This window comes from Salmo salar, chromosome 14, assembly GCF_965601325.2.
Source record: "Salmo salar chromosome 14, fSalSal1, whole genome shotgun sequence".
Taxonomy (NCBI): Eukaryota; Metazoa; Chordata; class Actinopteri; order Salmoniformes; family Salmonidae; genus Salmo; species Salmo salar.
Window position 1 is genome coordinate 19,918,528 of NC_138304.1, and position 12,406 is coordinate 19,930,933.

The 12,406-nt window shown below is 41.8% G+C and overlaps 1 protein-coding gene across 4 annotated transcripts in view; it reads right to left on the bottom strand.

Annotated features, from left to right (window-relative positions):
* Nucleotides 1-11,862, bottom strand: part of LOC106568846 (paired box protein Pax-3) — a 35,541-nt gene extending 23,679 nt beyond the window's left edge. For 2 of the 4 annotated variants that reach the window (XM_045694012.2, XM_014139573.3), the window contains exons 1-4: nt 11,438-11,862; nt 10,542-10,777; nt 10,011-10,137; nt 9,470-9,616 (exon numbers count right to left, since the gene is read on the bottom strand). In XM_045694012.2, the coding sequence (XP_045549968.1) occupies nt 9,470-9,616; nt 10,011-10,137; nt 10,542-10,777; nt 11,438-11,522 (595 nt within the window). In that variant the 5' untranslated portion in view covers nt 11,523-11,862. Of the gene's footprint in view, nt 1-9,469; nt 9,617-10,010; nt 10,141-10,541; nt 10,778-11,437 lie in introns of all 4 variants that reach the window. The other 2 variants (XM_014139572.3, XM_014139571.3) reach the window with 1 other exon arrangement.
* Between the last annotated feature and the right edge of the window lie 544 nt (nt 11,863-12,406).

Genomic DNA, 12,406 nt, shown 5'->3' on the forward strand with positions numbered 1-12,406 from the left:
AGCTGCCTGGGAATGAGGGAGGAAGGGACGAAGGAGGAGGGATGGAGCAGGGATGGAGGGCGAGAGAGCGAGAGAGAGAGAGAGAGAGAGAGCGCGTTTGGAGAGCGGGCTGCAGAGATCACACACAAAGAGAGTCGGCGATATGACGTTAAAAAGATGTATCACTCTCTAATATAGCTGAAGTGGCAAAAAGCCCCAAACGGCCCTGTGCAGGGCATTATGTGGACCCAGTGTGGGGCATCTTATTATTTAGTTCCAGTGGGGTGGAGTGAGGTGACAGTTTCACGGTGGCATTGCCACCCCCAGAGAAGAGACAAAGCAGTGGCACAGCACCCATGCAGGGCCACATGAACAGGCCAGTCTGTCACACGCTCTCCCCCCCCACCCCCCAGCACCGACCCACCCCGGCCCAGCCGCCCAAGCCACCCGCTCCCCAGGTGCATAATGGGCCTTGTGGGCCTACTCTCATAATCTCACACCAAGCAACCACCAGCATCATTCCAATTCACTTTAGCTTTACACATCCATGCAATAATATCAGAAAAACCATAAGATTCCTATAATATTGGATGTCTATGTAATATGTTCTATAGCCCAGAGAAATAGAACGGGAGTCCATTAGCTGTCATGGTGAACTAAACATTATTCTAACCTTCTCTTCCTGAGGAGGAGATAGTTTTAACAGGCAGTGACCCTAAGTCGCCCTCTGACCCTGCCAAACTACACCCCCATGTACTGTCATAAAGGGGAGGGGGGCAGGAGAGGAGCGGAGGTGGGCTGCTGACCCCTTTACAGGCCAACATCACCCCTCCACAAAAACTTCATAGGCAGTGAACGGCCAGAGAGTTCAACCACCGTGGCATTCCTCAGTTTCTCTTCTTTTCCATAACACATTATCTAGGCTGTGATGTGTCTTTCTTTCTGTTTCTCCTTTTACTGGTTAGTCGGTCTGTCCTGGTTTCTTTATTTTAACGTTCTGATATTTTTAGATTTTTTTAGGCGTATCTCATAGTGCTTGGATAATGTTTGCGTCTAATCGAGATGCACAAAGACGCGAAAACAAAAGCAGACCTTTTTCTTTTGCTCTTTTCCGTGAGAAAACACAGCTAAAAAGAGCAACGAAATGACTCTACCGTGTCCATTCCATTCTGCGCCGAACTAAACCGCTCTTAAAAAATAATAAAGAAGCAAGGCTAAACCAAGTTAAGTGATTGACAACGCTGTCTGGCTTTACTCAATTAACTATCTCATTGTATCGAAACCTTTTTTGCCAGAACTCCCCCCCCCCCCCCCCCCCCCGACCTCATTCTCTCCAAACTCCTTTATCCTCCACCATCACAGAGTTTTGCTTAGCTAATACTTCCAAGGAAATAGAGCGTTCTCCTTGACCTTCTATTGGCCACTCTTCTCATCTCTCTTCTTCTCTCTTTCTCTTTCAGCCACTTCAAACTGTCTCTCTGGACAGTGGGGAGAATGTGACGGGAGTCCATCAGCGACGAGAGGCAGGCCCAGGGCAGGACCCCGCTCCCTCACTTCAAAGTTGGCCTGCATTCATTAATTGTCCTTTGAATTAATATCACAGTCCTCACAATGCGGGTGCCAGCACAGAAAGAGGATTTAATGAAGCATAGAGCCTGTATTCACTTGCAGATAAACCAGTGTGGATTTTCTTGAGAGAGAGTCTTGAGAGTGATGCTTTGACATAGGCTGAAGTAAATGTGGTGTGTATAGCCAGGGTGAGAGGAGATAAATAAGGGAGTGAATAGGGAGGGGGATGCTTTTGAATGCGCCGCTAACATACACTACATGAGCAAAAGTATGTGGACACCTGCTCGTCGAACATCTCATTCCAAAATCATGGGCATTAATATGGAGTTGGTCCCTCCTTTGCTGCTATAACAGCCTCCACTCTTCTGGGAAGGCTTTCCACTAGATGTTGGAACATTGCTATGGGGACTTGATTCCATTCAGCCATAAGAGCATTAGTGAGGTCGGGCACTGATGTTGGGCGATAAGGCCTGACTCGGTGTCGGTGTTCCAATTCATCCCAAAGATGTTCGGTGGGGTTGAGGTCAGGGTTCTGTGCAGGCCAGTTAAGTTGTTCCACACTGATCTCGACAAAGCATTTCTGTATGGACCTCACTTTGTGCACAGGGGCATTGTCATGCTGAACACAGGAAAGGGCCTAGCCCAAACTTTTGCCACAAAGTTGGAAGCACAGAATCGTCTAGAATGTCATTGTATGCTGTAGCATTAAGATTTCCCTTCACTGGAACTAAGAGGCTTAGCCCGAACCATGAAGAACAGCCCCAGACCATTATTCCTCCTCCACCAAACTTTACAGTTGGCACTGTGCATTGGGGCAGGTAGCATTCTCCTAGCATCCGCCAAATCCAGATTTGTATGTCGGACTGCCAGTTGGTGAAGCATGATTCATCACTCCAAAGAATGCGTTTCCACTGCTCCAGAATCAAATGGCGGCAAACTTTACAACACTCCAGCAGACGCTTGGCATGGTGCGGCTGCTCTGCCATGGAACTCCATTTCATGAAGCTCCCGACGAACAGTAATTGTGCTCACGTTGCTTCCAGAGGCAGTTTGGAACTCAGTAGTGAGTGTTGCAACCGAGGACAGACGATTTTTACGTGCTATGAGCTTCAGCACTCAGCGGTCCTGTTTTGTGAGCTTGTGTGGCCTACCACTTCGCGGCTGAAACATTGTTGCTCCAAGACGTTTCCACTTAACAGCACTTACAGTTGACCGGGGCAGCTGCAGCAGGGCAGAAATTTGACAAACTGACTTGTTGGAAAGGTGGCATCCTATGACAGTGCCACGTTGAAAGTCACTGAGCATTTCAGTAAAGCCATTCTATTGCCAATGTTTCTCTATGGAAATTGCATGGCTGTGTGCTAATTTTATACACCTGTCAGCAACGGATGTGGCTGAAATTACTGAATCCACTAATTTTAAGGGGTGTCCATATACTTTTGTATATATACACTACCATTCAAAAGTTTGGGGTCGCTTAGAAATGTCCTTGTTTTTGAAAGAAAAGCTATTTTTTTGTCCATTAAAATAACATCAAATTGATCAGAAATACAGTGTAGACATTGTTCATGTTGTAAATGACTATTGTAGCTGGAAATGGCTGATTTGTAATAGAATATCTTCATTGGCGTACAGAGGACCATTATCAGCAACCATCACTCCTGTGTTCCAATGACACGTTGTGTTAGCTAATCCAAGTTTATCATTTTAAAAGGCTAATTGATCATCAGAAAACTATTTTGCAATTATGTTAGCACAGCTGAAAACTGTTGTTCTGATTAAAGAAGCAATAAAACTGGCCTTCTTTAGATTTGTTGAGTATCTGGAGCATCAGCATTTGTGGGTTCGATTACAGGCTCAAAATGGCCAGAAACAAATAACTTTCTTTTGAAACTCGTCATTCTATTCTTGTTCTGAGAAATGAAGGTTATTCCTTGCAAGAAATTGCCAAGAAACTGAAGATCTCGTACATTGCTGTGTACTACTCCCTTCACAGAACAGCACAAACTGGCTCTAACCAGAATAGAAAGAGGAGTGGGATGCCCCGGTGCACAACTAAGCAAGAGGACAAGTACATTAGAGTGTCTAGTTTGAGAAACAGATGCCTCACAAGTCCTCAACTGGCAGCTTCATGAAATAGTACCCGCAAAACACCAGTCTCAACGTCAACAGTGAAGAGGTGTCTCCGGGATGCTAGCCTTGTAGGCAGAGTTCCTCTGTCCAGTGTCTGTGTTCTTTTGCCCATCTTGATCTTTTATTTTTATTGGCTAGTCTGAGATATTACTTTTTCTTTGCATCTCTGCCTAGAAGGCCAGCATCCCGGAGTCGCCTCTTCACTGTTGATGTTGAGACTGGTGTTTTACGGGTACAACTTAATGAAGCTGCCAGTTGAGGACTTGTGAGCCGTCTGTTTCTCAAACTAGACACTCTAATGTACTTTTCCTCTTGCTCAGTTGTGCACTGGGGCCTCCCACTCCTCTTTCTATTCTGGTTAGAGCCAGTTTGCACTGTTCTGTGAAAGAAGTAGTACACAGCGTTGTACTTCAGTTTCTTGACAATTTCTTGCAAGGAATAGCCTTCATTTCTCAGAACAAGAATAGACTGACGAGTTTCAGAAGAAAGTTATTTGTTTCTGGCCATTTTGAGCCTGTAATCGAACCCACAAATGCTGATGCTCCAGATACTCAACAAGTCTAAAGAAGGCCAGTTTTATTGCTTCTTTAATCAGAACAACAGTTTTCAGCTGTGCTAACATAATTGCAAAAGGGTTTTCTAATGATCAATTAGCCTTTTAAAATGATAAACTTGGATTAGCTAACACAACATGTCATTGGAACACAGGAGTGATGGTTGCTGATAATGGGCCTCTGTACATCAATGTAGATATTCCATTACAAATCAGCCGTTTCCAGCTACAATTGTTATTTACAACATTAACAATGTCTAAACTGTATTTCTGATCAATTTGATGTTATTATAATGGACAAAAAAATTGCTTTTCTTTAAAAAACAAGGACATTTCTAAGTGACCCCAAACCCCTAAAGTGTAAATTCTCTAAGTATGCTAGACAGGAGAATCAGGACGTCGCTTACTTAATAGCTGAGCTTACGATTTTATAAAATGGTTCGTAGCAAACGACAACACACTACAGAAGTAAAAAATAAGCTACAACTTCGAAAAAGTGAACTTTCATTTTAACTTGATCCAAAAAACACCAGGAAACATTCAAGTGGAAAAAGTCAAGACCAAACACATAAGTTCATTAAAAATGTGTATGACACTAAACTGCCTCTATGTTTGACTACTTGTGATGACACCAAACACCAAATGATCTGGGATACATAATTTATTAATCTATTGGTGTTAATAAAAACTCTCAGCCCTGAATGAATTCTGATTACTCCATCCAACATTAATCTCCTGGAAAGAGTTGCTATATTCCAGGTATTGTGAATTTGGAGTTCTGGTGTGGCATACTGTAACAATACAGTTCCACTGGCCAAGTTAAGTTGGGTTTATATAAGTAGTAATAACCCAGGCAGGGAGACAGCCAGTGATCGCACACAGAGTCAAGAACCAGCTATTTCTCTTCTCTATCCCAGTGCCTGGATTTCTCTACTGCTCTGCCTGGAGGCAGAGATGGAAAGTAGTCGGTAGAAAACATTCCACTGGTCGCTATGAGGCACTGTTGTTTGTTATGACTGGAGATAGTCTCTCTCTCTCCATCTCTCAATCCCTCTGCTTCACTAAGATAGCGTAAAAACGCACGGACCGCTGACAAATATACAACGTTATAGAAAATCAATGTCTCTCTTCCCGAAAGGTTTCCGCTGTTGTGTCTGAGGGGGGTATTGGTGTGTTCCTGACATGGTCGGCTATTACTGACAGAGTGAGAGACATGCGTTTATTGACATTTCTGAATGCCCTGGGAGAAAAGACATTATGAAACATTCTAATTGGTTTATAGGGTTTGTGTATATACACTAATCTTAGTGGTCATTGATATGATTCCCTATAGATTTAGCTTCAACCGAATGATTGCAGAGTTTGCATATTACGGTCTATGCCTGCCACGTTTAAAAATGGCTCTCACTTTTTTCTGTTTCTCTGTTCTCTCTCTTTCCCTCTACTCTTTCTCTCTCCCCTCTCTCTCCTCTCTCTCCAAACTCTCTCAGTCCATGCCAAAGTAGTGGGGAGCCAGTTTTCCCACTTTATTTACACAAACAAAGTCCTACTCAGTTTCTTTGACAAAAGCAGCTAAATCTTTCATGTTTTGTCAGCACTTGATTCCTCCTGTCCCCCTGGCTATTTGCCTGCCTCAGGACAATGGAGCCAGGAGAATGGGAGCAGATTTTGTGAATGTGCCTCAATGAAACCAATTATTACATGTTGACTGCGTTCACCATGGCAGATTTGAAAGAACTGGGCTTATTCAATTTGGCACCGCGGGATTCCCTTTCAAGATAAGTTATCCCTTTGACTGTTTGTATTTCTGAGCTTTTCTTTTTTCTCCCCCTCCCTCCCTCGTCCCTCCCTCAACCCCCCCCCCCCCCCCCCCCCCCCCATTGTCATAAATGGAATCTGCAAGAGTAGGCTACTCCTCTTTCATGACTTTGGTTATTTTAATTAGCTAAATGAGGCTAAAGGGGTGTCCGTTGGTGTTATAGTCATATACAGAGGAAGGTGGTGTCATTCATTAGGAGGCAGTTAATGTGCCAGTATTTATTGATTAATTAACATGAAACCATTCATTCAGTTTAGGAGGCCACTTCCATGCCGGTATCCTTTATGGAATTTGCTCATGCAAGATTGACAAGGTTGAGCACTTTCTGCAGACAATTTTTGAACCAAATGAATGTGTTCATACTAATAGAAAGTATTTACTATGTCCCCAATTTCTGTTATTTATTTTTTAACTACTGTTAAATAATTGGTCAATCACCATAATATTCTTAATTATATATAAATAATCGAATTTATTCATTTAACATTTTGCTTCCCCTGAACTCAACTATTCCTCTTAAACAGGAAGTGCAATCGTTTAACGTTAGATTCATTTCCTGATTAAAAGCGCGACATTTACCATTTGCTTGGGGGCATCCTTTTCCCAGAATGCTCTAGGTGCCCTGTAATGTCATGCAGATCTAGTAGTAGCTACCTGGTCCCAGTATAGCTACTTTATCCCACTGAACTCAACGGTGGACTTTTCCCAGACAAATAAATCAAAATAGAGCAGCTTTGATCTCTGCACTTAAGGGTAGCCAACAATGGAGGCCGTGGAGAAAGAGGCAGAGAGGAACAGTCCTCTCTCTCCTGCAACAATAGCCTCTACAAACACCTACTTAATCAATATTTGGCCAGAAGACACCCTCTCCATACCCAAGACAGCCTTTTCACATTCTAATGAAGAGCTTTAAAGGAAAAAGAAAACAACAAGATCAACTACTTCCACAGACACACACAAGAGGATAAGATAATTACATATGGCCATTGCAGACTGAGGGAAAAGGGAAAGTAACCATTGGACTGTGTTTGAATTGGAATATAATTTGAGTAAACAACATCTCAGATATGCCATTGTCAACACTGGAGTTTGCTCTGAGCTAATGAGTTAATGTTGTCATGAATCATGAAGATGATTAGTCTGGCAATGTAACAAGGAGTCGAGGTACTGAATTAAAGGGAAAATACATAGAAGAATTCTTCCCAAAACACTCAGCTATATTTCTTGAATCTAAATAACACATAGAAACAACAACGTTAAGTCCATTCAAACGTTTGGCATATTTTAAAATAAATAGGCTGTAAATCATACTGTGATACATCTATAGGTCGTAATAACAATTTAACGTCACTTGTTGTGCACACTTGTTGCAACGTTTTATCATGCCTGGCTGTTCCTAACTTACAATATCTATATCCTAATCATAAGCCTATCTCCCAATATCTGCAAGCCTGTATAATCTATCTAAACAAGGCATCATCAGCACGAATAGATAACAGAGAAAATGGAGTGGAATAATATCAGGTATCGAAACACAATCATAATCAAAAGAGCACTATTGCATTTCCATAAATGGGCTATAGATTGAGGTGGACAAAGATACAAGCCTACAAATTTGTTCCAACCCCGCAGGAAAAATCTTAACCAAACTGGGAGAATACATTTCAAAAGGTTAACAAAGTAAATTGCCTATCCTGATCTGTATTCGCGATGCCTCGCCTGGAAAAGGGCAGGAAAGCGGCTATACATATGGCATGAATGCGCGCGCCCCGGGCGAAGAGGACTGGGCGGGCTTTGTCCCTAGATGAAAGTGGGAAGAAATAAAAGGTTTGAGTTTAATCTACTAGAAAGGGTTTACACTGCGATGACTGATGTAAGGAGTAGTAAGGAGTAGTAAGCAGACCATGCCTCCTGCGCAACGAGTCTAAACACATGAGTAAAAGAGCGATAAGAAAGGCCTAATCATTTGAGGATGCTTGGAAAATGTGTAAAAATAAAAAAAATGTTGAGTTCTTCAGATATGTATTTGCTATAAGTGAAAAGAATTGAATCTCCCCCCGAAAAAAATAAATAACAAACATGTAAAACAGGCAACGTGTCCCTTCCCAAACCTTGTTATGAACTTGGAATAGGCTTTGCTCACATTTCTAAAATTGTATGTTTAAAAAAGTCAGCTTCTGAAAGTATAGCCTACATTCCTGAAAAACCAACAGGTCACCAAGCAACAGGTGTTTGGGAAAAATCCAGGTCATAGGGAGAGATAGGATGCTGCCTCCTCTCTGAGTCTGAATAGCAAACCCATCTCTTGACGCTGAAAAAGTCTCCAAATGAACATTTTGTCGTTGAAAACGGCCATTTTCTCTCGGCGCGCAGTCTATAAAACCGGCCGGAGTTGCCCATTGGTGTTATCTGAATTATTCATCGCTCATTGCGGGTCCATAATGTCTTCTCCCAGCCTTTTGTCAGCGCATTTTTTCTCCCTTTCTCTACACATTTTGAAAAGCTTTGGCGTCTTTTTGTACACCACTGAGCCGCTTGCTATAGCAGGCCTTTGTGCGCCTGAAACCGAAGTGTGAGTCTCAATAGACTCTCGCGCCTTTGTCCGGCAAGTTCATCCTCAAGTGTCCGATTGTGTGCGGAGGAACCGTGTTTTTTATGGGGGACGGAACAGTTGGGCAAATGTTTGATCAACTTCATATGGAAACGTTTGCCTTTTGCAAAAGTTTCGGTTTAGTTTAAACTCAGGCATGCAACTCAAAATTCCATATTCATAAAGTTAGGCTAGGCCAATATTGCAGAAAACCACCAAAAGAGTTGTTATTTTCAAATGCTTAAATATTCGTTTTTTAAATTCAATATCTATCTCTTATCTGCACAGCAATCATTCCGCTTGACAAACCAACGACACAAAATGTTAAACGCAGAGTGACGCGTACAGAAAAATAATGTAGTAAACGATTTAGGTATTTAATTAAATAGTAATGGTCCATGATTATATATCCATTTATCAAATTATATGGGTATTTTAATTCACTTCTGCTTTTTTTTCTCTGCACATTATGTAGTCCGTACCCATCTGAATTTAGTGTAATATGCAGGTTATCTGCTAATTCAGCATCTTCAAGAGACAACAACACATTTTTCATATTCCCCATTTCTCCCAATTTTTACTGTCTCAAGAGGCCAACGAATTAACCGACTTTTAACAACTTCTAAACAACATCTCAACACATATTTTATCACAACCAAATATAGAAAATTGAGAGGAAAAGAAGCATTCCATACTTCTGAAATAAAATGAATTCTCTAAACCAAAATCGCAGACCTTGTCCAACAAGGAAACCGTGGCCTACAGTCCTGGGCCTACTCCACATCGCCAAAGCTTTGCACTGCTTTTGATTAAAACCATTACTCACATCTATCCCCGAGGATGCCGTCGATGCTGTGTTTCGCTCGTCTTTCGTTCTCTTCCAATTCCCTCTTCTGGATTTCATCATCGTCCTCCTCATCTTCTCCTCCAACTCCCCCGAATTTACAACGCATGATACGGCTGATTGAACTCACTTTGAAAGTAAATACATAAGTGATAAATGATAAATTGTTGGTAAAAAATCAAGCTTGAATTGATGAAAGTGCCAACATCCATATTGTCATAGCACCTGTTGATTGGTTTTCACCTCGCAATAATGTTTCACAATATTCTGTTTATATCTGGCAAACTTTTTCAAACTTTCAGAATGTTTACGGTTGTTGCGTTCAGTAGACCTATAGGCTATCCTCTCCTGCACTTTTTACTAGGCGTATGCAAACGTATAATACTATTGTAGGCTTATACGATTTTAGTTAAGTAGCGTACATTTACATGTTGGTCATTATGCTCTGGATAAGATAATTACAATATAATTTGGGGTTGTAGATCGTTAAGTTATAAATTATTTGTTAAAAAAATGTAAATACCTGAGGGGATGTTGTTTCTGTCGCAGATCCCGTCTTTGAGTAATTTATCCCTGATTTCCCAGCTGAACATGCCGGGGTTGTCTCTCTTGTATTCCTCGATCTTCTTGTCCACATCTGGGGTTGTTGTCTGCTTCAAGTGGCAAGGATGCAGAAAAAAATGTCATTAGGCCTATGATTGCTATTGCACATTGAATTTTTTAAATTTTTAAAATAAATTAGGCTACACCGTGCCTAATAGGCTATACAGTTCTGTTGAGTTTTATCTTTTACTTGATCGTTTTCAAAACCCATGTTTTGACAGTCTGTATTAATATGGTGCTAAAAGTGCGCATAAAATAAGGTCTTATAAATTAAATATGTATTCGGAATAATGAATAGCATATGACAATAAATTATACCATACAAAACTGTTAATTATTTTATATCATCCCCAATTACATGTATCCTGTTAGCGGCATGTTGAGGTGCAGCCCATTAAGTTGGGCTTGACAGAGACATTGCTGCTATACAGTCCGGTTCTAGGGCCCTCACCTTGGGTTTGCTGCCTCCGATGGACCCGGGCCTGATGGAGCCTGTCTCCTGGTACCGGCACAAGATTTTAGACACGCATCCATGGGAGACTCGGAGCTGGCGGGAGATGACACAGGGCCGGATGCCGTGGTGGGCCATCTCCACGATCTTGTGGCGGATGTGGTTGGGCAGGGGTCTGCCGTTGATAAACATCCCACCGAGCTGGTTCACCCGGCCCTGGCCTAACGGGGTAGAGACTGGACGGAGGGAACGCATTTCATTCAATAACAATAACTTCAACAACAAAAGTAAACCACAGCAGCAAAAAAAAAAGCCTAAACAATCAGGCCTATGTTTATTTATTTAACGTTGATTTATCCTATCTCAGTGAAAGGGGCTATATTTTCAAGAGAGACCTGTTGCAAGAAAATATATTAATAACATAACATTTGATCTCGGTCTTTTGCAAAATGTATAATTGTTCTTGTTATTACATAGGTTACACTTAATTGATGGTGCACAATGTAAATCAATATAAAATGTATAACAAGAGCATTGTTGATGTTTTGATATCAACTACTACTATTTCAATTCAATTGAACCAGGGATTGCTACAAACTGTTTATGGCTTAGTAGGCTAGTGTAGGCTACTTACAGTTTCCAATAGGCAGCCTACACATTTAGGGAATACTTCAACTTTGATTCACTTGTCAAAATGTTAGTTCATGTGTAGGCCTACTGTTAATTGTCTGTTAAAAGGCCACACTAAGAAAATGATTTATATATGAACAACAATTTTGCCGCTGTTCAAAGTTGACACAATATCAACACTTGCTTTCTGATTGAATCATTAACAAACAAACAAAATATTCCAATACGCAAGAAACATGCACTTGGTTCCATTTGCAATAGCCTACCTTCCAGAGAGTAGCCTCCCCGCGGGTAGTTTTGGTGTGGGTTCGGGCGCATCATCCTCGGTATGCCCCCCGCTAGTGCTGTCATGTCTCCTAAAACTCCGCCAACGATGCCTTGCTCTCGACCAAATCAACACCAACCCGTAAACTTCTGAAATATTCTGGAATCCACAAAAACGTATAGCTTAAAGGCCTACACGTTGGCTTCGATGGAGCAACAGGACAGCCTCCACGGGTTGCTTCGTCAAAATAACAACATGCAAGAAAAAACACAAGTTAAATCCTTGGAGAATGGTGCATTTGTCGATATCCAACGTGGAGTGTGAAAATATTGACAAAGCAATGTTTGCCTCTGTTGAAATTGAAGGCCGCTTAGTTGGAGTTGTTGTTGACACTTTATCTGAATTGAGAAGATGGGTGGAAGTGAAACATTTTATAAGTTGTTGCTCTCCTTTCTCCTCAGTCCTTCCAGGCCTCTGATTGGCTTAGAAGGCGAATCCCGGGGGCGCTGAGGGTGCATTTTGATTGGCCGACTGTTTTCTGTAGTGACCTCACGGGTTCAAGGCGTTGTGTCTTGAGTCTTGTGGTGCCCTCGAGCTTTTGCTTTCACAGAATCTGATCCACGATCAGCCCTCCAGTCATCAACTGTATAGGCTATATGGTCCAACCATGTTGATGGATGAAGATGCTCCTTTTAGTGAAGGCTACGCTACTCCCTGTAAGTCACCAGTCACCAATGTATTACTTTATTATGCTGTGACTATTTCATAACAGCATTGCACATACACCATTTTCTGCCTGTGAAATAACACACACACACACGAACATACACACACACACTCACACTGTTTGCTGTGCACAGTGATTTTACAAACAGGAATTTATTGTAGTACTTAGACAGTAGTGCACTAATTAGAATAGAAGGAGCTATGCGACCCAGCAGGGTATGACGCCTGGAGTGCAGTAAAGTTG